A 22849-nucleotide genomic window follows, 5' to 3' on the forward strand; every position below is an offset into this window, starting at 1 on the left:
ATAGACAAGGGCTCACCTCAACAGCATTAAGTGGCTTCCTCTTCTACACCCGCATATTAAAGAACTAGTCAGGTGACAGCCAAGTCTAAGTACTGCTTTCACTTATTCAGTCTTTTCAGATGAAGGAAAGAAGACGAGGAAAGGAGGACACCGTGTAGAGAGTATTGAGATTGATCCAAGGTGGTAAGAAACGGGGGAAAGGGGAGGAAGAGAGGGAGGAAGAGGTTATTGAGGGTTATTCCTAGAGACTTACCGATCCAGGTCTTGGTACCGGAACCTTCCCTCTATATTCCCTCCATTTGGAATCCTGCACCTCCATGTAAGGCCCCTCGAAGGCCCTCTGAATATCTGTGAAGGAGTACTGGCACACCGCAGACACCTTGACATTTTTCCTGAGAGAAAAAAAAATGCCCCAAGACACAGAAGAAAAGTCAGAGAATAATAATTCAACCGTTATATAAAACATTGAAGCTTGTTCTTGGAAAGTAACTGCCACCGGCCACCCAAAGCGAATTTCAAACACATCAGTGATCCACTCACCGAGAGAGAAAATGTCAATAGACTTGGTCAGGTTTCAGTAGATAATTCACTGAAAGCTGTAGTGGGTGGGAAGCAGTGATGTAAAGTCACACTCAAGTTTGACAACGGAGTAGGGGAGGAGAGTGGGGGTTTGGTTTTGGGTAACAGTCATCTTTTCCTTGTTCTCTTCTTCCCTTTGTCTTCAACAGGAATATGGGGAGTTGGCACCACGTCATTGACGGGTAAAGCTCTCGTCTTACTGTATATCAGCACTAAGCTTGTGCTTTATTCGTATTCAATGTGCAGTTGAGTCATGTACTCTCAACTGCGTTGGCATAAGTCTTACTACCTGGGACTACGCGCTTCGGTGAAAGACTGACTGGATGATCGCATCTAAAACGATACCCGATTTCCTACAGTACCAAATAGTCTGGTCAAGGTAAGGTGTCATTTGGAACACACACTCTAAGCCACATGACATGGCTCTGTTGGGGAGTACCTAGGAGAGAAAGAGTAGTTCTGTCCTGTGTATGTGCTAGTAGATAGGAACCAGGTTAAATAACTGCCAAATGCTCATAGCTTGCAGGTAGGATTAGCCTGTGTGAGTCACTGTAAAGCCTATTGTGTGTCCTCCTTAGCCCGCACAGCCAACCCAGGACTTATTCTGGTGTCTGCCCAGAGTAATACAGTGTTGCCCAAGGGCTTACTCACGTTTACTCACTCAGGTCACACACATGGTGATGGGTGTAACTCACAAAGGTGCACTTTAGCGTGCCATAAATGGGGGAGGGAGAGGGAGAGGGAGAGAGGGAGAGAGAGAGAGAGAGAGAGAGAGAGAGAGAGAGAGAGAGAGAGACAATTCTCTATTTGTCTGTTTTTACACCATCTGATTCTCAGAACCGAGCGCACACTCACACACATACACACACACACACACACACACACACACACACACACACAAAACACTGCTGCCTGCAACCCTATCTTCGCCTGACAGGGTCATTGATATGCTCCTACTTCAGCCTGCAGCCCCAATGTCAGCCTCTCTCACTCCCCATCATTCACTATCAGCTTACAATCTCCCATCTGATAACCACAACAAACTACTATCTACTTACACTGTCAACAGATCACAAATCTCTGCATACAAAGTGATGAGTGCATGACTACACAACAGTATAAAGCCAGTTGACAATTATCCAGTAGCGGTATGGTAGACAACAAATACCATTGCTCCATTCTCTTACCATTCCAGGCCAAAGATCCCGTAGAAGACGGTGCTGTGTATGTCTGGGCCCTCCAGTACGAAGACACTACGCAGCACATTCAGGTGGAGCTCGTAGTCAGGAACGGAGCACACCAGTCTAGCCTTCAGGAAGGACGTCCACTTCCTTTGCAAGGTCCTCTGGCCACCCCAGTCACCCTGGAAGGGAGGGGGGGGGGGAGAAAGGGAGAGATGGACCGAACATCAGTCACACACACAGATACAACCTCATAAGGTAACACACACACACTCATACAGTAACACACACACACACACATACACAGATACACACTCATACAGTAACACACACACACACACACAGATACACACTCATACAGTAACACACACACACACACACACACAGATACACACTCATACAGTAACACACACACAGGTTTACTCATGATCATATGTACACATACCACAAACTCATCCATATACTGTATACACACACACTTACTCACAACCCCACTGCACACACTAGAAGCAGTACTGAGCACCATTGAATGAGAGTGTTCAGTTGAGGTTCACAGTGTGCCTACTTGAACACATTTACTCCAATTGAATTTCGGGCAGTAGCAGCCGAGGAGGTGCTGGGAGGAGAAGAAGCCTGAATAGAGTGATTTAGCACACCTCATTTAGAGCAGAGACTTCTCCCCTCTTTGTGTGGCGGGGTTTAATACACCCATCGCTCTTCTTTCATAGACCTCTATCATCTCTCTACCCAGCCTCAGTACTGTATCCGCCGCAAAACACTGCAGTCACAGTAAACAAAGTAACCAAAACAAACACAAAACAGCACACATTACTCATACATAAAAAGGGCTGATCCATCGAGAACAATGGCGTTAGTCTTGATGCAAAAAAAAGAGAAGATTAAGCAGAGAAATACACCCGCACTGAAGGTTAATCTTCTCCCTAGTGAATTAGACCCCTGGTGAGAGCTGGCAACCAGCTCTGGGCAGAGAGACAAGATGGCCGCCATCCAAAAGTAGACACAAGTAGCCGGTATAGAAGACTAAAGATGTTTTGGTTGTGATGATGTTGGTTGTGGTGATGTTAATGACAGCCTGTCAGGTGAATTGTAATGCACACGCTCTGTGGCTAATCATGTTGTCACTTCATAATCTCTGTTAACAGACACAAGGACCCCAGCACAGCACCCTGAGGATATGCCTGTGTAAAAATAAATTGGAGGAAGTGGACCAGTGCCAAGTGGTGCACATTTTCATTCTAGCCCAACAGTAGCACACCTGATCAACCTATTAACTAACCAAGCCCTTGGTTCAGGTGTGTTAGTGCTTGGCACTGGTCTAAAACAAGGGGTAGAAGCCATGCAGGGGCTATGGCTGAGAGCTATATAGGCTGATAGCCAAGTAGGCCCGCCTCAAGCATGGATGCCACATCTGGCATCTGGATGGCTGTGCAATAGATTGCACACCACATATGTGGGTTGCCGATGAAAAGAAGGTTGGGGATTGGTTGAGAAGCAGACCGACCAGTGGCACGCCTACAGTTGCAACTGTCATCATCATGGGTGACTGCCACTGTGCCGAGTCCCCCCCCCCCCCCAGTAACCCCATTCCCAGAAAGCTGCATTTTTGAAATAGGGAGACTGCAAGCATGAAGATTACAGTTACATCAGGCACAGCCAAAGAGAAAGGAGGAGGAGTGAAACAACCATTTTCTGTATCTCCAGGAGTGGTTTCTGGGCACAGTGTCTGACAGAGAGACGCTGATCTCCAGTAAAATTAGGTAGGAGGGAGAGAGTGGAGGGAGGGAGCGAGAGGGGAGAGGAGAGAGAGAGAAAGTGGGGAGAGAAAGAGAGTCTACCATTGCAGCGGGGGTTGGGTGGGCTTCTACCCTGCCTGGCAACTGTGAAGCCCTTCAGAAAGCAGCCAAGATGTGAGGAGAACAATAATCAACCTGAAGTTCACTCAGTGGGTGAGAGCACAACGTGAATGAAAAGCACAGGCAACTCCAAGAGCAAGCTCGCTACTCCTCTCCTCAGAACTGAAAACAAGAAGTACAGTCAATTAATCCAATATAAGGTTACAACCCTCCAGGTTTGGCCTGGAGTTTTGGTGAGAAGGGAAGCTGTTCCGGGAGAATGCTGGTAGAGGGCGAAATCGGAGGAAGGGCTCATAGTAATGGCTGGTTTCCTAGTGTTTGATCTATTCATTCCATTCCAGCCATTGAGCTCGTCCTCTAGGGCAACCCCAAATTAGGGCAACCCCAAATTACATAACACCTGTCCCCCTCCAGGCCTACCTTGCAGACGCGGGCAACCCGTGCCACCCTGGTCTGGCTGGGGTAGGCCATCTGCTCCTGGCTCCTCTCCGTGAAGAAGAAGTAGATCTTGTCGTCGTCGCCGAGCGAGCTGTTGACACTCTCCTTCAGCAGCGCCGAGCCCACAAAGTCCGCCTCTGCTCATACAATAGCAACACACCATTATTCTGTGTATATTCTGTCCAACTTTGGACAAAGCACATATGGAGAGATTCATGTTATTGACAACCTGCTAACATGCCACCAACTCCTATAGAGATAATGTAGGCTGAAAGCAAGGATGACCACAGTATATCAATTCAAGAATGCTAAAGTGAAGGAAGATCTTGTATTATGAAGGAGTGGATATTAAATGACCTATGTTATCGACCAGTACTTCACACCAGACCTGCTTTCAAATACTATTTACTGTATTTGAATTACTTTTAAATACATTTAGAAACAATTCCACTACATGACCAAAAGTATGTGGATCCCTGCTTGTCGAACCTCTCATTCCAAAATCATGGGCAGTAATATGGAGGTGGACCCCTTTAGCTGGTATAACAGCCTCCACTCTTCTGCGAAAGGCTTTCCACTAGATGTTGGAACATTGCTGAAGGGGATTTGCTTCCATTCAACCACAAGAGCATTGGTGATGTTGGGCGATTAGGCCTGGCTCACAGTCGGCTTTCCAATTCATCCCATAGGTGTTCAATGGAGTTGAGGCCAGTCAAGTTCTTCCACACCGATCTCGACAAACCCTTACTGTATGGACCTTGCTTCGTGCACCGGGGAAATGTCATGCGGAAACAGGAAAGGGCCTTCCCCAAACTGTTGCCACAAAGTTGGAAGCACAGAATCGTCTAGAATGTCATTGTGTCCTATATCATTAAGATTTCCCGTCACTGTAACTAAGAGGCCTAGCCTGAACTATGAAAAACAACACCAGACCATTAATTCCTCCACCACCAAACGTTACAGTTGGGATTATGCATATCGGCAGGTAGCGTACTCCTGGTATTTGCCTAACTCTGATTCGTCCGTCGGACTGCCAACCGAGGACAGACGATTTTTACGCGCTTTAACACTCTGCGGTCCCCTTCTGTATGCAGGGCAGCTCTAGCAGGGCAGAAATTTGACACACTGACTTGTTGGAAATGTGGCATCCTATGATGGTGCCATGTTGAAAGTCACTGAGCTCTTCAGTAAGGCCATTCTAGTGATATGTTTGTCTATGGAGATTGCATGGCTGTTTGCTTTATATTATACACCTGTCAGCAACGGGTGTGGCTGAAATAGCCAAATCCACTGATTTGAAGGGGTGTCCACATACTTTTGTATATATAGTGTATTTTGACAAAGTTTATTGAATTATTTTCACAAGTAGTTGAATATTGCCATAATGTATTTGGGAATTGGAAAGTACTTGCATGTATTTACAACCATGTCTATTTGAAGTAGTTGTTTTTTGGCTGTGTATTTGAAAATACCCTCAGGTCTGCCTCGTGCCGTATAGCTGTAGTATTATGAATCAAAATGACAGTTTTGGTATTCCAAAATTGCATAACCGTAGGGATCAAGCCACAAAATGTGACCAGGGATGGGCCATAATCTGTCCTTACCCAGCAGCCACCTGGTCGGGGCCTCCTCTGTCCTCAGAGTGGGGAAGGGGAAGTTCCGACGAACGTCCGGAGAGCTGCGGAACTCATACTGGGTCGCTGAGAACATCTCACCGTCTGACAGACCACAGAGAGAGATATGGAGGGGTCAGAGAGAGAGGCCACAGAACAGGAGATCGAAGAGTGTCTCTCAGTTTCTTCTTACTGCTTGGTTAAGACAAAATAGTGCACCCCAAGGAGTAGATTAAGGTTCTTACCCACAAGGAGGCTGGTGTAGCCCTTGGCTGGGTCGTAGGGACACCTGTCCCTGCCCTCCTCGAAGCCAGAGGAGAAACTGAAGCGCTCCACATCCTGATAGAGAGAAGAAGCAGAGAGAGGGTCAATAACTCCACTACGGGAATATAAATCACACCACCACCATAACAAAACAGATAACACAGCATGCTAATGGGCAGTACGTTGGAAGCCAGAATGTAAACAGGGAAGTTTCCAGCAACAGGAAGAACAGCTCTTACTATGTAAGCACAGAGGGGCCTGAAGGCGTGCGTGCCACAGACGTACAGGTGAGTCTCATTGTACCTCTGTAGGACGCGGATGTGATTGTAACACTCTGTCTGTAGGAGAGACAACACAGGATGGTTATACATCAACCTAGTCAAGAAGACACAGGCTAACACATTCACTTGACTCCTTCTGTATGAGGACTACATTATTACATTATAATAACAACAGCACATCATTGTTATACCATTTAATAAGGAGAGAAAGAGAGACAGACAGACAGACAGACAGACAGACAGACAGACAGACAGACAGACAGACAGACAGACAGAGAGAGAGAGAGAGAGAGAGAGACAGACAGACAGACAGACAGACAGACAGACAGACAGACAGACAGACAGACAGACAGACAGACAGACAGACAGACAGACAGACAGACAGACAGATAGATAGATAGATAGTGAGAGAGTGAGAGAGTGAGAGAGTGTTGAGCGGTGTGAGCTGCATACAATGGGTTGTACCTGATTGTCTTTTCCTTTGTTGAGACACTGCTTCATCTGCTCGGCTGAAGCTTCCCAGTCAATCTGTAAGGGGGAGAAGAATGACCTCTCATGTCACCCAAATAGGTAGTGGGAGGATGGACAGTGTAACATGCCAACATTTAAATACCAGTGAATGCTGCTCTTTAATAGTCCAGTGAATACTCCATTTTAATACTCCACTTACTCCCATCAACTACATTGTGTTTTAATCTATTCTGTTGGCCCGTGAGTAAACTTGCCCCATGCATTTAATCCAATGCCTACACTGAAGAAAATGAACGTACAAAATAGGATTTACTGAATCTCCTTAAGGCTATTATTAGCCTGTCCTGTTTAAAAGTTGTGAAAGAGAAAAAGATTTGTGAAAGAGGGTTAGTTTTGCAAATTGCAACATAACGGTCATGTGATATGATGTGCTGTACCAGCTAACCAGTTACAAATACAATACAACTTAATTGCCGATCTAAACCTTAGCAAGTTAGCATCCCGGCACTCACCGTGAGGTTGCCAGGAGTGGAGATGTTGGTGGTGTCCAGGGCATAGAGAGCCCCCCTGGCCCCCACGTATAGCACCCCATTGTCCTCCTCCAGTAGTAGTGTGCTGTAGTTTTGAGATGGGCTGCTGAAACGCTGGCAACCTAACAGGCCTGAAAACAAACACACAAACTTACTGAGTCTTTGGGGTCGATTTAACTGAACCTGCATTGTGGTATTTGCACAGTCACAGAATGGTGTTGTTACTGGAAAAAAACTATAATTATTATTACTACTGCCAAGTACTAGACCCACAAGTTGATGCTTCCACTTTCAGAATAAGAAAATATAGCGCAATGACAAAACATTCCCCAAATATTACTATGTTGGATCTGGTGGAATTCCAGTCTTAGGTATGCTGTAAGTCTTGCCTCATAGAATGAAACTGTCTGTTCTTAAAGTTGTACTTACAGTTATATAGTTGGAATATACAGCTATGCACATACTTCCTCTTTCCAATGGTCTCGGTGACATTATATCAGGCTGTGTTTTCTAACGATTCATAATTTTTTCCGGTAGCTTAGCTATCTATCAGAAGTAAATGGGAAGTGCAACAGATTGACTGTGACAAGCGTGCATCCGTCCCCAGTAAATCAATATGTGGGACGTCATGCATATAAGTTCTTATTACTGCAAGCAGCCTGGGACATACTCCCATCAATTCACCAAAATAAAGGGGGGAGGAAGAGGAGAGGAGAAACAGAGGGCAAGAAGGAGGAGGAAAGGAAAACGAGGGGGAGGAGGATCGAGGAAGGAGAAAGAGGAGGAGAGGAGAGGAGGTTAAAGAGGAGGGGAGGATGTGTGCTAAATTATTATACCCATCTTACACGATGCTGACTCATATTCCTCAGTGTATTTTCCATTATTCCTCCCTCCTTTTGTTCAACTCTCCCTCGCTCCATCTCACATTTATTCTGGTCATCTCTGTCCGCCTCTATCCCGTTCTTAATCTCTCTTTCTTTTTCCATCCCATATTCCTCACTTTTTTTAATCTTCAAACTCCATCAATGAACGTTCAGTGCTGCTACTCACAATTAAAATACGGTCTTATCTGCCTCACCACTAAATAAGATCACATCTTAAATATAGCAGCCTAGATGAAAACAATGACCTCTTTTTCACCACTTCGTAGAAACGGAGCAGCTTGCCCCCATTTCAGAGGTTCCAGACTACTGATAAAATATTTAGTTTGATCCGTTTCCATGAATTAAGGTCAAAACACAAAGGAATGAAAGAAATGTGTAACCTTGTGTTGCTTGCCTGCTGTATTTGTTCAAGGGATATGAAGCTCAGGCTCTGTATAATATGCAGTGATTGAGATAACCCTAATCAACCCTTCTTGTGCACCCCTTCCCCCAATGGCACACACACACACAGACACACGCACACTGCCCTAATTGTGGCATTTGTACGCTTATATGATTTGACAGTACTGGGGCACATCTCCTGCTGAATGGCCTTAAAATGCCCTCCCCCAATACCCCATGTCAAACACAACCATCACTTCTACTACCCCACGATATTAAGATTTACAACATAGAAACATGCAATGGTTGTGAGCAGGTGCTATAAATCAAATTGCATGTTCAGCTAAAAGAAGACTCATCGATCGATGCTCCCATGTGGTTAAAAAAGCATTCATGATATTACCCTGAAGAAGGCACTGTAATTCTGAAATATTGGTGGTTTACCCAATATTACTGGGAGCTTATATATGATGTCGACGACAGACATCGTCGCCCTGTTTCCAGCTCCTATCCAATTTTGCATATTTGATTTGTTTGTGTATGTTATTTCTTTCATTATTTGCTCAGAACGTTTCTCGCATTATTACCTAGAGCCGAAAATAACTTCTGGATATTAGATCGGCGATCACTCATCAGCATTTCAACCAGAAATTAGATTTCCCTAAATTGGATCCTTTCTTTCAACTCCCTGAGGCAATTCCAGTCATCCCGGGGGCTTCTCCAAGACGCCACCGCCGGAGAAGAGGTATAAGGAGTGGGCTCCTAGCATAGCCGCGGGAAGTAAGGGTGCTAGAGGTGCTGCGGCACCCCCTGATAAATCAAAAAAATAATAATAATTTGACAACAGCACCCCTAACCCAAAACATCTTCCCACAGCCATGGCTCCTAGTCAAACTCAGGAGGTGTGAATATCATCCACTGCTTCCAAGTATATTACTCGCTAATGTTCAGTCCCTGGACAATAAAATAGACGAGCTCAGGGCGAGCATCTCTTTCCAGAGAGACATCAGGGACTGTAACATACTCTGTTTTACGAAATCATGTCTCTCTCCAGATATACTGTCCCCGTCCATTCAGCCAGCCGGGTTCTCCGTCCTTCACACAGACAGGAAGAAAGAATTCTCCAGGAAAAAGAAAGGTGGAGGTGTTAAAGTATGTTTCATGATTAACTACTCGTGGTGTGATTGTGGTAACGTACAGGAACTGTCACGATCGTTTAGAGATGGATTGGACTAAGGTGCAGCGTGGTAGGCGTATATTTTACTTTTATTAAATGACACCGAAAAAACAACAAAATACAAAAACTAACGTAAAGCTACATGCAGTGCAGAAAGCAACTACACACAAACAAGATCCCACAACTAAAAGGTGGGAAAAGGGCTGCCTAAGTATGATCCCCAAACCGAGACAACAATAGACAGCGGCCTCTGATTAGGAACCATACCCGGCCAACAAAGAAATAGAAAAACTAGAATGCCCACCCAAATCACACCCCAACCTAACCAAATAGAGAAATAAAAAGACTCTAAGGTCAGGGTGTGACAGGAACTCAAGTTCTGCTGATCTGGAAAATCTCACCATCAAATGCCGACCGCATTACCTCCAGAGGTATATCTGCCCCAAGCTGATACAGCACTCAGGAACTAAACTTGACTCTGTGCAAACTGGAAAGCGCATATCCTGAGGCAACATTTATTGTAGCTGGGGATTTTAATAAAGGAAATCTGAGGAAAATGCAACCAAAGCTCCTCGCTCATCGAGCACTCTTGACCATTGCTATTCCCCCTTCCGGGACGGCTACAGGCAGAAGCTTAAACAGGAAGCACCCATGTAAAGACTGTTCAACGTTGGTCTGACCAATCAGAATCTATGCTTCAAGATCGTTTTGATCACGCACTGGGAAATGTTACGGGTTGCCTCTGAGAATAGTATTGACGTATACACTGGCTCAGTGGCTGAGTTCATCAGGAAGTGCGTAGAGGATGTTGTTACCACTGTGACGATTAGAATTTATCCAAACCAAAAAACATTGATGGATGGCAGCATATACGTGCAAAACTGAAATCGCAAACCACCACATTTAAACACGGCAAGGTAACTGGGAACATGGACGTGTACAAACAGACCATCTATGCCCTCCATAAGGCAATCAAATGACAGTACAGGGGCAAATTGACCGCAAGACTTGTGGCAGGTACTCCAGAGAATCACAGATTATAAAGGGAAAGCCAGCCACGTCGCGGACACCAACGCCTCGCTCACGGACAACCTAAACACCTTCTTTGATGAACAGAATGCTGTTCATTAATTACAGCTCAGCCTTCAACACCATAGTGCCCTCCAAGCTCATCACTAAGCTTGGGGCCCTGGGTCTTGACCCCGCTCTTTGCAACTGGGTCCTGGACTTCCTGACAGGCCGACCCCAGGTGGTGAAGGTAGACAACAACACTTCCGCCATGCTGATCCTCAACATGGGGGCCCCACAAGGGTGCGTGCTCAACACCCTCCTGTCATCAAGTTTGCTGACGACATAACAGTGTTAGGCCTGATTACCAACAACCACGAGACAGTCTACAGGGAGGAGGCGAGGGCCCTGGCAGAGTGCTGCCAGGTAAATAACCTCTCCCTCAACATCAACAAAATGAAGGAGCTGATCTTAGAGTTCAGGAGACAGCAGAGAACACGCCCGCATCCACATCAATCGGGCCGCAGTGGAGAGGGTTAAAAGCTTAAAGTTCCTCGGCGTGCACATCACTGACATCCTGAAATGGTCAATTCACACAGACAGTGTGGTGATGAAGGTGCAACAGCGCCTCTTCAACCTCAGGAGGCTGAAGAAATTCAGCTTGGCCTCTAAGACCATCACAAACTTCTACAGATGCACCATTGAGAGCATTCTATCGGGCTGTATCACTACCTGGTACGGCAATTGCACCATCCGCAACTGCAGGGCTCCCTAGAGCGTGGTCTGGTGTTATGTACACCTCTTGGAGGAGGGAACGCAACACCCTGCTACAACTCAACTCCCCGTGGAGTAAAGAAAAGGTATGTGATTGTAGGTGCGGGTAAGGATGACAGAGACTATTACCGTTTACAGGGAATTTATTCTTCCTTCACACGGAATGGTGGGGAAAGGGGCTGGACGGAACCAAAGCACAGAAAGTAAAAGTGAAAGTTCTGCCCAACTCATCACCGTGGGCACAATGCCTGCCCTCCAGGACATCTCCAGCACCCGGTGTCACAGGAAGGCTATGAAGATTATCAAGGACCTCAGTCACCCGAGCCACGGCCTGTTCACCCCGCTACCATCTAGAAAGGCGGAGACAGTACAGGTGCATCAAAGCTGGAACCGAGAGACTCAAAAACAGCTTTTATGTCCAGGTCATCAGACTGTTAAATAGTCACCACTAGCCGGGCCTCCACCCAGTACCCTGCCCTGAACCTTAATCACTGTTACGAGCCCACTATCACTCGGGACTCTACCCAGCACCTTAGAGACTGCTGCCCTATGTACATAGTCATTAAACACTGGTCACTTGAATAATGTTTACATACTGTTTCACTCACTTCATACAGTATGTATGATTAAAAATTGAAAATTGATTATATATTGTATTCTAGTCAAGGCTCACATACTGTCTATACACACCATTATATACATACAGTGCATTCGGAAAGTAATCAGACCCCTTGATTTTTTCCACATTTTGTAACATTATAGCCTTATCCTAAAATGTATTACATCATTTTTCCCCCTTATCAATCAACACACAGTACCCCATAATGACAAAGCAAAAACAGGTTTTTAGTAATTTTAGTAAATGTATAAAAAAATCACAAACTGAAATATGACATTCACATAGGTGTTCAGACCCTTTACTCAGTACGTTGTTGAAGCACCGTTGGCAACAACTACAGCTTCGAGTCTTCTTGTGTATGATGCTACAAGCTTGGCACACCTGTATTTGTGTGCCAAATTTGGGGACCACTCAAGGACATTCAGAGACTTGTCCTAAAGCCACTTCTGAGTTGTCCTGTTGGAAGGTGGACCTCCACCCAAGGCGTAGGTCCTGAGCACTCTGGAGCAGGTTTTCATCAAGGATCTCTCTGTACTTTGCTCCGTTCATCTCTCCCTCGATCTTGACTAGTCTCCCAGTCTCTGCTGCTGGAAAACATCCCCACAGCATGATGCTTCCATCACCATGCTTCCCCATAGGGATGGTGCCAGGTTTCCCCCAGAAGTGATGCTTGGCATTCAGGCCAAATAGTACAATCTTGATTTCATCAGACCAGAGAATCTTGTTTCTCAATGTCTGAGAGTCCTTTTAGGTGCCTTTTGGCAAACTCCAAGTGGGCTGTCATGTGCCTTTTACTGAGGAGTGGCTTCCGTCTGGTTCTCCCATCTCCACAGAGGAACTCTAGAGCTCTGTCAGAGTGATCATGGGGTTCTTGGGGACCTCCCTGACAAAGGCCCTTCTCCCTGCAGAAATGTTTTGGTACACTTCCTCAGATCTGTGCCTCGACACAATCCTGTCTCAGAGCTCTACAGAAAATTCCTTCGACCTCATGGCTTGTTTTTTGCTCTGACATGCACTGTCAACTGTGGAACCTTATATAGACAGGTGTGTGCCTTTCCAAATCATGTCCAATCAATTGAATTTACCACAGGTGGACTCCAATCAAGTTGTAGAAACATCTCAAGGATGATCAATGGAAACAAAATGCACCTGAGCTCAATTTCGAGACTCACAGCAAAGGTTCTGAATACTAATGTAAATAAGGTATTTCTGTTAAAAAAGTTATATAAATTTGCAAACATTTCTAAAAACCTGTTTCGGGGTATTGTGTGTAGATTGCTGATGTTTTTTCATCCATTTTAGAATAAGTTTGTAACGTAGCAAAATGTGACAAAAGTCAATGGGTCTGAATCATTTCCAAAGGCACTGTATTTATATATTTATATTCCGAACTTCGACATTGCTCGTTCTGATATTTCTTAATTTCTTTGTTTTGATCTGTGTGTATTGTTAGGTATTACTGCACTGTTGGAGCTAGAAACATTAGCATGTCGCTACAACTGTGATAACATGAGCAAAATATATGTATGCGATTAATCAAATTTGATTTGATTTATAGAATGTGCGACTCTTTATTTTTATAGCCCATGTGGTTCATTTAAATCTTGCTTTGACTCTTTGGTCTTCTATAATGGTTGAAAAATGGTTTCAATAAAACACACTAGGGAAAGACCACACTGTGCCAAGACTTATAATTACACACAATCGTGCCAGTCAGATTTATTGGGTTCTTCTGATAGGGTTAATAAATGTCATCAAATGCATTACTGTAGTTTCTGACAAAAAAAGTAGTGAATGTCCTTCAATACATCTCGTTGGACAGGTGCACAATTCGCATAATTCAACCACCCTCGCAAACGGCAATGGCTTAAATAACAAAAAAAAATGGGATTGCAGGTTACTACAACAAATACTACATGTTGTCACTTGTCACTGGTAAAGTCACTTCGTTATGCTGGCAAACCTGTTTGAAAACCTCCTCCCCACACAAACAGTCACTCAGGGATACAATGGTGATACTATGAGTAGCACCCATGACTAGCATGCAGGCAGGCAGGCAGGCAGGAAGGCAGGCAGGCAGGCAGGCAGGCAGGCAGGCAGGCAGGCAGGCAGGCAGAGAGATAGTCAGACAGGCAGTCAGAGAGACGGGCAGTCCGAGAGACAGGCAGAGACATGAGTGAGCCATGAGAATCTCTTCTCCACTGACCAACTCAAAGGTCAGGCCACATACTCGAGGTTATGCAGAAAGGGGGGGCAGTCACGACACAGCAGGGCACACACAAACAGAACAACACACACAGACAAGAAAATCCGCGCGCATACACACAAAGACGCGCACACACAGAGACATATTCACCCTCTCTATCACTCTCCCTTTCTCAAAACCCGACAAGGACATTATGTTTTGTCCCAGCTTATTTTATTTTGCGCAGTTATGCTAACATAATGACAACCCGTGGCAATGTAAAAACAAATCTCATTTTTCATTTGACTAATCCAAGTGTGTGCACAAGAATAGCCTTGGATTCTTCATTTAAAAAATAGTCCGACCATGATGACGATGAGGATGACGCAAAATGGCCGCCGCCCAAGGCAGTCGGGGGTGAAGTGTCCTTGATGTCTGTCAGAAGCCTGACCTATGAGCTGCTCCGAAGGCAACGTTCTAAGGCCAAACAAACACATAAGTAGGGATGTGACGATTATTGAATTTTGCTCGTGAAATTATTACCAACTTTACCCTCTTCATGTTAAAATGAAGAACTTCTATTGGGTGAATCTACTTGAAAATAAAGTTGAATCCTACAAGAACACAATAAAACGATTATGATGATTGAATGATTTTGTTCAGTTCTTACAGTAAGTGCATTCATCTTAAGATAGCTAGGGGAGACAACCACATATCATAGTCATAGAAGGTACATTTTTCTCAACACAGAAGAATAAGATTATATAGACATAAGTATTAGGACGGCCCCGGCTTCCTCCCAACTATGGAAAAACCAAGAATCTATTGGGCACAGATCCAGTCCTGCTGATTTCATATATACTTTTTTTTTACATCAACTAGAAACTGACTTACACACAGGCAGTCAACAACAATTACTCAGAAACTTGAGGGCCTGAGTTGTGCACTTCTGAGAGAGAGAGAGAGAGAGAGAAATAGTGAGTGAGTACAGGATAGACAGAGACCAAGAGAGAGAGACAGGGAGAGAGAGAGAGAGAAAAAGAGAGAGACATATACTGGCTTAAGGTTCCTGTTCTAAACCCACAGCACAAGCTGCACCTTGCGCTCGGTTAACAAATCGATGAGGAGAGTCAACAAGCGACGGAGAGTGCCAGCTGAGTCTGAGCCGACGGGGCGGTTTCTTCTATCTACCATTGTCGTGCAGCGATCTGAGGGAGGCTGTCGCTGTGAACTCTCACCCCTGTCCCTAGTGCCGCACGAGGAATGCACCCTGTGTGTAAACTGAACACACACACTTTGCACCTATGCCATTTCACCTGTCTCACAGAGCAAAAGGAAGGACGGCGCTCTCGGCATCAGAAGAGGTCTGAGGGTACATGTATGTTCATGTCTGTTCATGTATGTGAAGAGATTATATCCCTACAGGTGCTTTCATGGATAGAAGAACAAAGGATGTGTGCGTGTGTGTGTGTGTGTGTGTGTGTGTGTGTGTGTGTGTGTGTGTGTGTGTGTTGTCCTATCCTTAGGGTCGGTCCAAAAGCACAGTAAATCTAGTGTGTGTCTGTGTGGATTGAAGGAGTATAGAGCTGTACTGTGTGTGATTGCCCTTGTGACTCATTGCGCACGCCTGATCCTCTCTGACTAACTAAGACAGGCACATGACACACATACACACACATGGGTACATGGGCTGGGGGGACAACACATGACTTAACCACTGTTGACACTGGTGAGAACTGTCAGCTGTTGCTAAATTGATCAATGTTATTATGTTGCCTTGTCAGGTATTAGTCCACCAATACCTGACAAGGCAAACCGTAGAAGTTCTAGCCTTCTAGTCATAACTATCATAGATTTCTCTATAGAACATGATTGGAATAAATTTCACCCAAATGTACATCTCGAGAAGCAAGACTATAAAGTACTGACTTTTAAAATGAAGTTTGACAAAAATAAATGATCAAGAAGACAATACTTCCTGTTCCCTATTTTCAAAAACCTCTAAAATGTCTGAGCATATCGGAAAATCGATTATTTCGACCAAGGATCGGCATAGCTGCCTCACCCCTAGTGGCTTAATTTCCTTAAATCATCGGCTAGAACAGCCCACACACTGTCAACATAAACAAGTGTGTTCTCTCCATCACGAGTGGTCTTGTCATATTTACCATCATTCTTGTGATGTTTGGCAGTACTGTGGGTTTGGCCTTATGCAACTCCCATGGTTGCCTGTCACAATGTAACCCATTCTATTTATCTCCATCAGCCTGACTGTGGTTTTCCCAATATATTTTTGTTACCGTGAGTGTTCTGAAAGACAATATTACAATGAAAGCAGTGCACGCACAGCGATAACAAAAAGCAGAGATATTTCTCTTATGATGGTATCAAAAACACCTACAGTTAGTGCATACATCCTGGTGCCATTTCAGGTATCTAGGCAGAGTCTGTCTCTGCTAAGATCCTGTCAACCACCAAGCTCAGGGAACACCAGAGAAAGAGATCGATCAGAGCATCACTGGATAACTCACCAGGGCTAAGATGTCCAATTCTTCTCCATTGTCACCCGAGTGTCACATTAAAAGAAGCCGTTTTCTGCAAACACTGACTGGTGAGAACAAATTGTGAGATGCTGCATCCAACAAGAAGAACAAAAGGCTGAGAGATAGACTCTAGGGGCTGAGAGAGACAAAACACTTGTTGTCAGATTGAGCCTTGTCAACTCATTAGAGTTTTCTGTTCACCTAGACACAACAACTGACTTGACTAAATAGATACAAGCATTTCACGACACCCGCAATAACATCTGCTAAATATGTGTATGTGACCAATACAATTTGATTTGAAATGTGAATTACAGATCACTATTGCCAATTGTGAACCTTACTATCGCAAGCCCTGAACATAGCTACATGCCTCAGGAGAGTGGTATGCTAGTCTACATAAAATCTCCCCCTTTCAACTGAAGAAACTGTAATATTCTAAACCAATGAATACACAGAAATCCACTACTATCAAGACCTCCGCTGCACTCTCTCCTCATAGCAACAGTAGACAGATCTTACACATGCATCAATATTGCATGCATGTTTCCATTACTTCAGGTCTGGTTGGCACCAGCAGAGAGAGTGGGAGACAATCCCCTAGGTTCCTCCCTTGAGTTCAGACCAGAGACAGGCATTCATCTAACCATAGAGAGAGAGAGACACACACACACACACACACACACAAACACGCATGCATACACATTTTTTGAATTTCAGTATGTCAGATATGCCCGTTCTTAGTGAGTATTATTGTGAGTCAACGTACACCCACTCCTACAGACCAACTGTAAATCACAGAGCAAATGAATGATCGCCCTCTCACCCCACCCACCAGAGGTAAATATAGCTGAGATCTCAGACTACCAAAACGGTGGTCATACAGTACCACCACTAGCACCACCCACATAGAATAGCCCTCCTTTTCATACACATTATAGTCATTTGCCCGGCGGCCATTTTTCTCTACGAGGTGCTACTCTCTCCACTCTTCATTCTGCACTGGGGCATGTTTCTCCTAAGTGAAAGTGACTGGGGGTGCATGCAAGTGCAGATTTTAGATGTGAGTAGAGATCATACATGCATGCACACACACACGCACGTGCACACACACACAGCCCATGGGAGTCTGAATGTAGGTCACGGGTTTCCTTCTACAAGGACAAGGAGAAAAATAAGATTGACTGTGTTAGACCGACTTAGCAATAGAGGCTTTCTGAACAAAAAAAATGATTTCCATAGGGCACCCATCAAATAATCCGGAATCCATTTCCCTGATTGGGTAGAGGGAAGAAATATTCAACTAATACTTTTGGGTGGTTTATGTCACCTTTATCCCCCGCCTAAAAGTCCTGTCTATCTTATCTTTAACCATCTCTTTCCACTGTAATAGCCTGGTTTTGTGACGGCACCACTGTCCAGGAAGGCAATACACCAGGCTCTCTTTACTCCCCTCCTCTGTTAATAATATTCCTCCTCTCGAGACAGGAGTAGAGAGGAGTGGAGAGGAGAGAGTAGCCAGGTACAGTATAGTCATCTGAAGAACCTGCCAGGGCTGGGTAATCCCTTTGCTACAGTAGCTTTCTGGGTGATAGATATGCTGCAGTGGATAGACAAAGAGAGGCTGAGCTGATATGGGAGGGAACGAGATGCTGATGCGTGTAAATGATGTACCCTAACCCCTTTGTAAAATACTATTTCATTTTCTACACAGGCACTGGTCAGGGTTCCACCGTAAAGGGGTCCTCTTCTATTCTCTAGTGTTTCATTAGAGCTGCATGGTGAACTAAGTGAACTAGGACTTGACTTGAGAGAGACGATTAATAACTCCCTGGCTGGCTGTCTTCAGGGAAAATTTCTAAACTGTGTCACTTGCTAAAAGTCAGTTGTATTGAATCAGGACACTATGATACTAGTACACAGTAGATGTCCTATAAGTAGAGTCAGGAGTTTTCTCAGGCCATGTGATCTGAGCAGGAAAAACTCCTAGGCCTATAGCTAGGTCCCAGAGGTTTCTCTAGGTCAGGTGCAGTCATGTTGACAGGACAACCTTCTGGCTCAAACTAGTATACTCTTAGGAAAAAAATGCTATCTAGAACCTTAAAGGGTTATTCGGCTGTCCCCATGATAACATTTTGAAGAACCCTATTTTGTTCCTGGTAGAACCATTTTGGTTCCAGGTAGAACCCTTTTAGGTTCCATATAGAACCCTTTCCACACAGGGTTCAACATTGAACCCCAAAGTGTTTTTCCTGCAACCAAAATTGGTTCTAACTGGGGCCAAATAAGTTCTTCTTATGGGGACAGCCAAAGAACCCTTTTGGAACCCTTTTTCTAAGAGTGTACAGCAGAGCTGGAGCCTTGGTCTGATCTTACCTTGGGAGAACACCGTGGTCCTGGGGGTGACGTCCATGTCAAGGACAGGGCCGAAGGGGAACCCCCACACCCCTGACAGGCTACAGAGGAGCAGCAGCAGGGGGGGCAGCAGTGTGACGTGGCCCTCCATGTTTGACAGATTGACCCGGGTGCAGCTGGAGCCCTGTTTGCTGTCACACACCTTGTTGCTTACACACACAAGAATGATATCCTGCTCTGCTGGGCTCAGCAGTGGTGGCTTCTAGGTCATTCTCAGTCTGTAGAAAGGCTCACTCTACACAGAAGAAAAACAGATGTTATCCCTCATAGAGATCCATAAGGATATAGCGCAACTTGCAACTATAGATGCCATTGTTTAGATGAGAGAGAGAGAGAGTCTGTGTGTGTGTGTGTGTGTGTGTGTGTGTGTGCGCGTGTTGATTTCCTGGGCCTGGTTGAATTTGTGCATAATCACACTGCATCACCCCACATTAGCATAGGAATAATTAGTACAAGACGTGTTACATAAAACACCAATTTAAAAAGTCAATGATGAAGAAGTATTGTTGTTTTCTCTCATATTCTGGCACATGGCTCCACTTCTCCACTTCCTAATTAACAGTGTGCGTCAAGGGGCTAGGCTAGGCGGGCTAGGCTATCTGATGACTAATCTAGTGATTAGGCCCGATGCCATCAGCACAGTCTTCGCCTGGTCTCCTGCACTCACGCGCTCTGTCGCTGATCAAAGGCCTCTGCCATGAATCCTGTTCTCCTCTCCTCCGCACGGCGACACAGGAGAATTCCCATAGCCTTGATCTCCCCGGCTGCCTCTCTGACAATGTTTTCACAGTAGAAGACATGATGTGGCTAATGAACTCTGTAGTAGCAGCAAGGGCACTCTAACCTCTCTATAGGATCCCACACGGAGAGAGAAAAGAGAGAGGGAGGCAACTCTTTCTGGAAGGTTGAGTCTGTTGTATGTCTGTCTGTTTCTCAACTCCAGTCCTTGTGTAGGTAGGCTACCTCCAAGGTATAACTTATTCAAACGGGCTTGGTGATTAGTTGAGGAGTTTGAATGAGGTGTCCTGGTGCTAGGCTGGAACACAAACGAGCAACCTTGGGGGTATCTGAGGATCAGAGTTGAGAAACACTACTACACACGCACACAGCCTACTGTGTAAACACACCAGGGTCTCACCCATCTGCCACTATTGTGTGGATGGTGTCGCTTGTGGAAGGTGGCCAGGCGATGACGGCCTATCTGTTGTCACCGTGATGACAACACGGAAACTGCACATGGAAAGGTAAAGACATCTGCCTGAGCAGTATCACGCCTGGATCATAACACACTCATGAACGAAAGGGTCGAACAAAACAGCACGAGCAGGATTTCCCCTGAAACGCTTTGAAAAACATTTAAAATCTGGCCAAAACATTTATTTATTTTTACATCTAATTGGAGCTCAAATATATTGCATGTATTGTTGACATAGAATTAAACTATTTCTAAGGGTTTTATCTGGGACAGAAGAAGTACTGGGTTGAGTGTAACTTCTTCAGCACTACTGCTGGAGGCTACTTCCCCTGAGCGTTTTTAAACAGTTCTGACAAACTGACCTCAGTTGCCTCCCTGTTCAGAAAGCACAGTTATATTGATTGATGGCCTACAGAATGTGCTAAGATATAAAATGGAGTTATAGTCTCTCTGGATATGGCCATCTGTCAGGCAAGACATAATGATATGCAAAATATTATCCAGTCTGACATTTCTACAGATACGCTCCAATTGTCTCTTCTCTTCCTCGCTTTAATATACAAAACCAATCAAAAGTTTGGACACACCTAGTCATTCAAGTGTTTTCTTTATTTGTAATTTTTTCTACATTGTAGAATAATAATGAAGACATCAAAACTATGAAATAACACATATGGAATAATGTGGTAATTATTCAAAGTAGCCACCCTTTGTCTTGATGACAACTTTGCACACTCTTGGCATTCTCTCAACCAGCTTCACCTGGAATGCTTTTCCAACAGTCTTGAAGGAGTTCCCACATATGCTGAGCACTTGTTGGCTGCTCTTCCTTCACTCTGCGGTCCAACTCATCCCAAACCATCTCAATGTGTTATTTCATAGTTTTGATGTCTTCACTATTATTCTACAATGTAGAATATAGTAAAAAAATAAAGAAAAACCCTTGAATAAGTAGGTGTGTCTAAACTTTTGACTGGTACTGTAGCTATGAGAAGAACATTTTACCAAAATTCTCATTGAAAGCAAGTCTAAGAAGCGGTAAATCGGATCTATGTGCACTATTTCTATACTTCCCAATGTTAAGTTTTGTTTTTGCTTTTACTTTCGGTTTTGTACTTTCGGTAAAATACCATATTTTTGGTTATGGTCAATATATTTCATAGAGGTTTAGATGGTACAATGATTCTCTACACAATGACTGTTTGTTTTGTCACATAAACGGGAATTAGGCAAACTATTTGAATTTTAGTAACCAGGAAACCAAGTGATTGGGTTAAGACTTACTTTCTCTGTCCCACATAGAAGAGGGAAAAGAGCTCTGCCTTTGCTGCTGTCGGATACTTGTTTGGCAAGTATGAAATAAATAACCGCAACTGAAGAGATTAATCAAATGAATGAGGATGGATGAATGAAATCACCCTGTTCTAAGCAGAGACCATATCCACTCGGAGACAGCAAACATCAAATGTACCAAGGCAAAGTAGCATGAAATGGGGATTGTGTCTCAAATAATCTGTCATTATATTCTGGATAAGTCTAAAGAACTGTATACAGAATGATTGAGATGTCTATGTCAATCTTATTTGGGTATCAAGCACATCCTTTGAACCGGATGACAATTTAACATATGACATCATTGTTAATATGCCTGTATTACTATGTTGTGCCAATTTATTTAGCCTTATCTGACACATTGCAGCAATTGCACCCAACAACAAATACATTGGCACAACATTCTAACAACATTACCACAACGTAGTAATTAGAGGCATATTAACAATGCTTTGTAAAATACCAAACTGCATAAAAAGTGTATTTTTTAAAAACTAAAGCCAATCCAGATAAGGGCATTAAAAGGCTAGTGGATAGCCATGACGCAATGTAATTTCCTTCTGAGCGATGGACAAGTAGCTACGCACTTTCATTTTTAACACTTTTAATTGGTTGGTGATACACAAACATGAAGAGGATGGCACTGGATGCCCATGATGTTGATGTCATTTAAAGCTTTCGTATGATATGTATTAATTTGGGGATGTCCATCATCCATTTCGTCTGATATGTTACGAATTTGCAAAACGTACAATATTTTATGAATTTTCAAAACATATGATATATTACAAATTCCATTTTTTTTGTTGCTCATGTTAGCTAGGTTTCTAGGTGGCTAACGCTAACATTAGCTAGCTGGCTAACGTTAGCTAGGTTAGGGTTTGGGGTTAAGGTTAGAAGTTAGGTTAATGTGTTAGAAGTAAGGGGAAGGGTTAGCTAAAAAGATTAGGGTTAGCTAACATGCTAAGTAGTTGCAAAGTAGCTCAAAAGTAATAAGTACTTCAAAAGTAGCTAATTATCAAAAATGCTAAACGTGTTCGTGATGAGATTCGAACACGCAACCCTTGGATTGCTAGACGTTCACCCTGACCAACAACGCCACTTT

The 22849-nt window shown here is 44.2% G+C and overlaps 1 protein-coding gene across 1 annotated transcript in view; it reads right to left on the bottom strand.

Moving 5' to 3' along the window:
* The window catches only part of sema4gb (sema domain, immunoglobulin domain (Ig), transmembrane domain (TM) and short cytoplasmic domain, (semaphorin) 4Gb), a 37019-nt gene that overhangs the window by 11346 nt on the left and 2824 nt on the right, over positions 1–22849 (bottom strand). The window contains 9 exon segments of the mRNA XM_029629313.2: positions 254–392; positions 1767–1942; positions 4055–4209; positions 5677–5790; positions 5931–6024; positions 6189–6287; positions 6696–6758; positions 7214–7362; positions 19179–19452. Coding sequence (XP_029485173.2) covers positions 254–392; positions 1767–1942; positions 4055–4209; positions 5677–5790; positions 5931–6024; positions 6189–6287; positions 6696–6758; positions 7214–7362; positions 19179–19308 — 1119 coding nt within the window. The 5' untranslated portion in view covers positions 19309–19452.

This window comes from Oncorhynchus nerka, linkage group LG23, assembly GCF_034236695.1.
Source record: "Oncorhynchus nerka isolate Pitt River linkage group LG23, Oner_Uvic_2.0, whole genome shotgun sequence".
NCBI lineage: Eukaryota > Metazoa > Chordata > Actinopteri > Salmoniformes > Salmonidae > Oncorhynchus > Oncorhynchus nerka.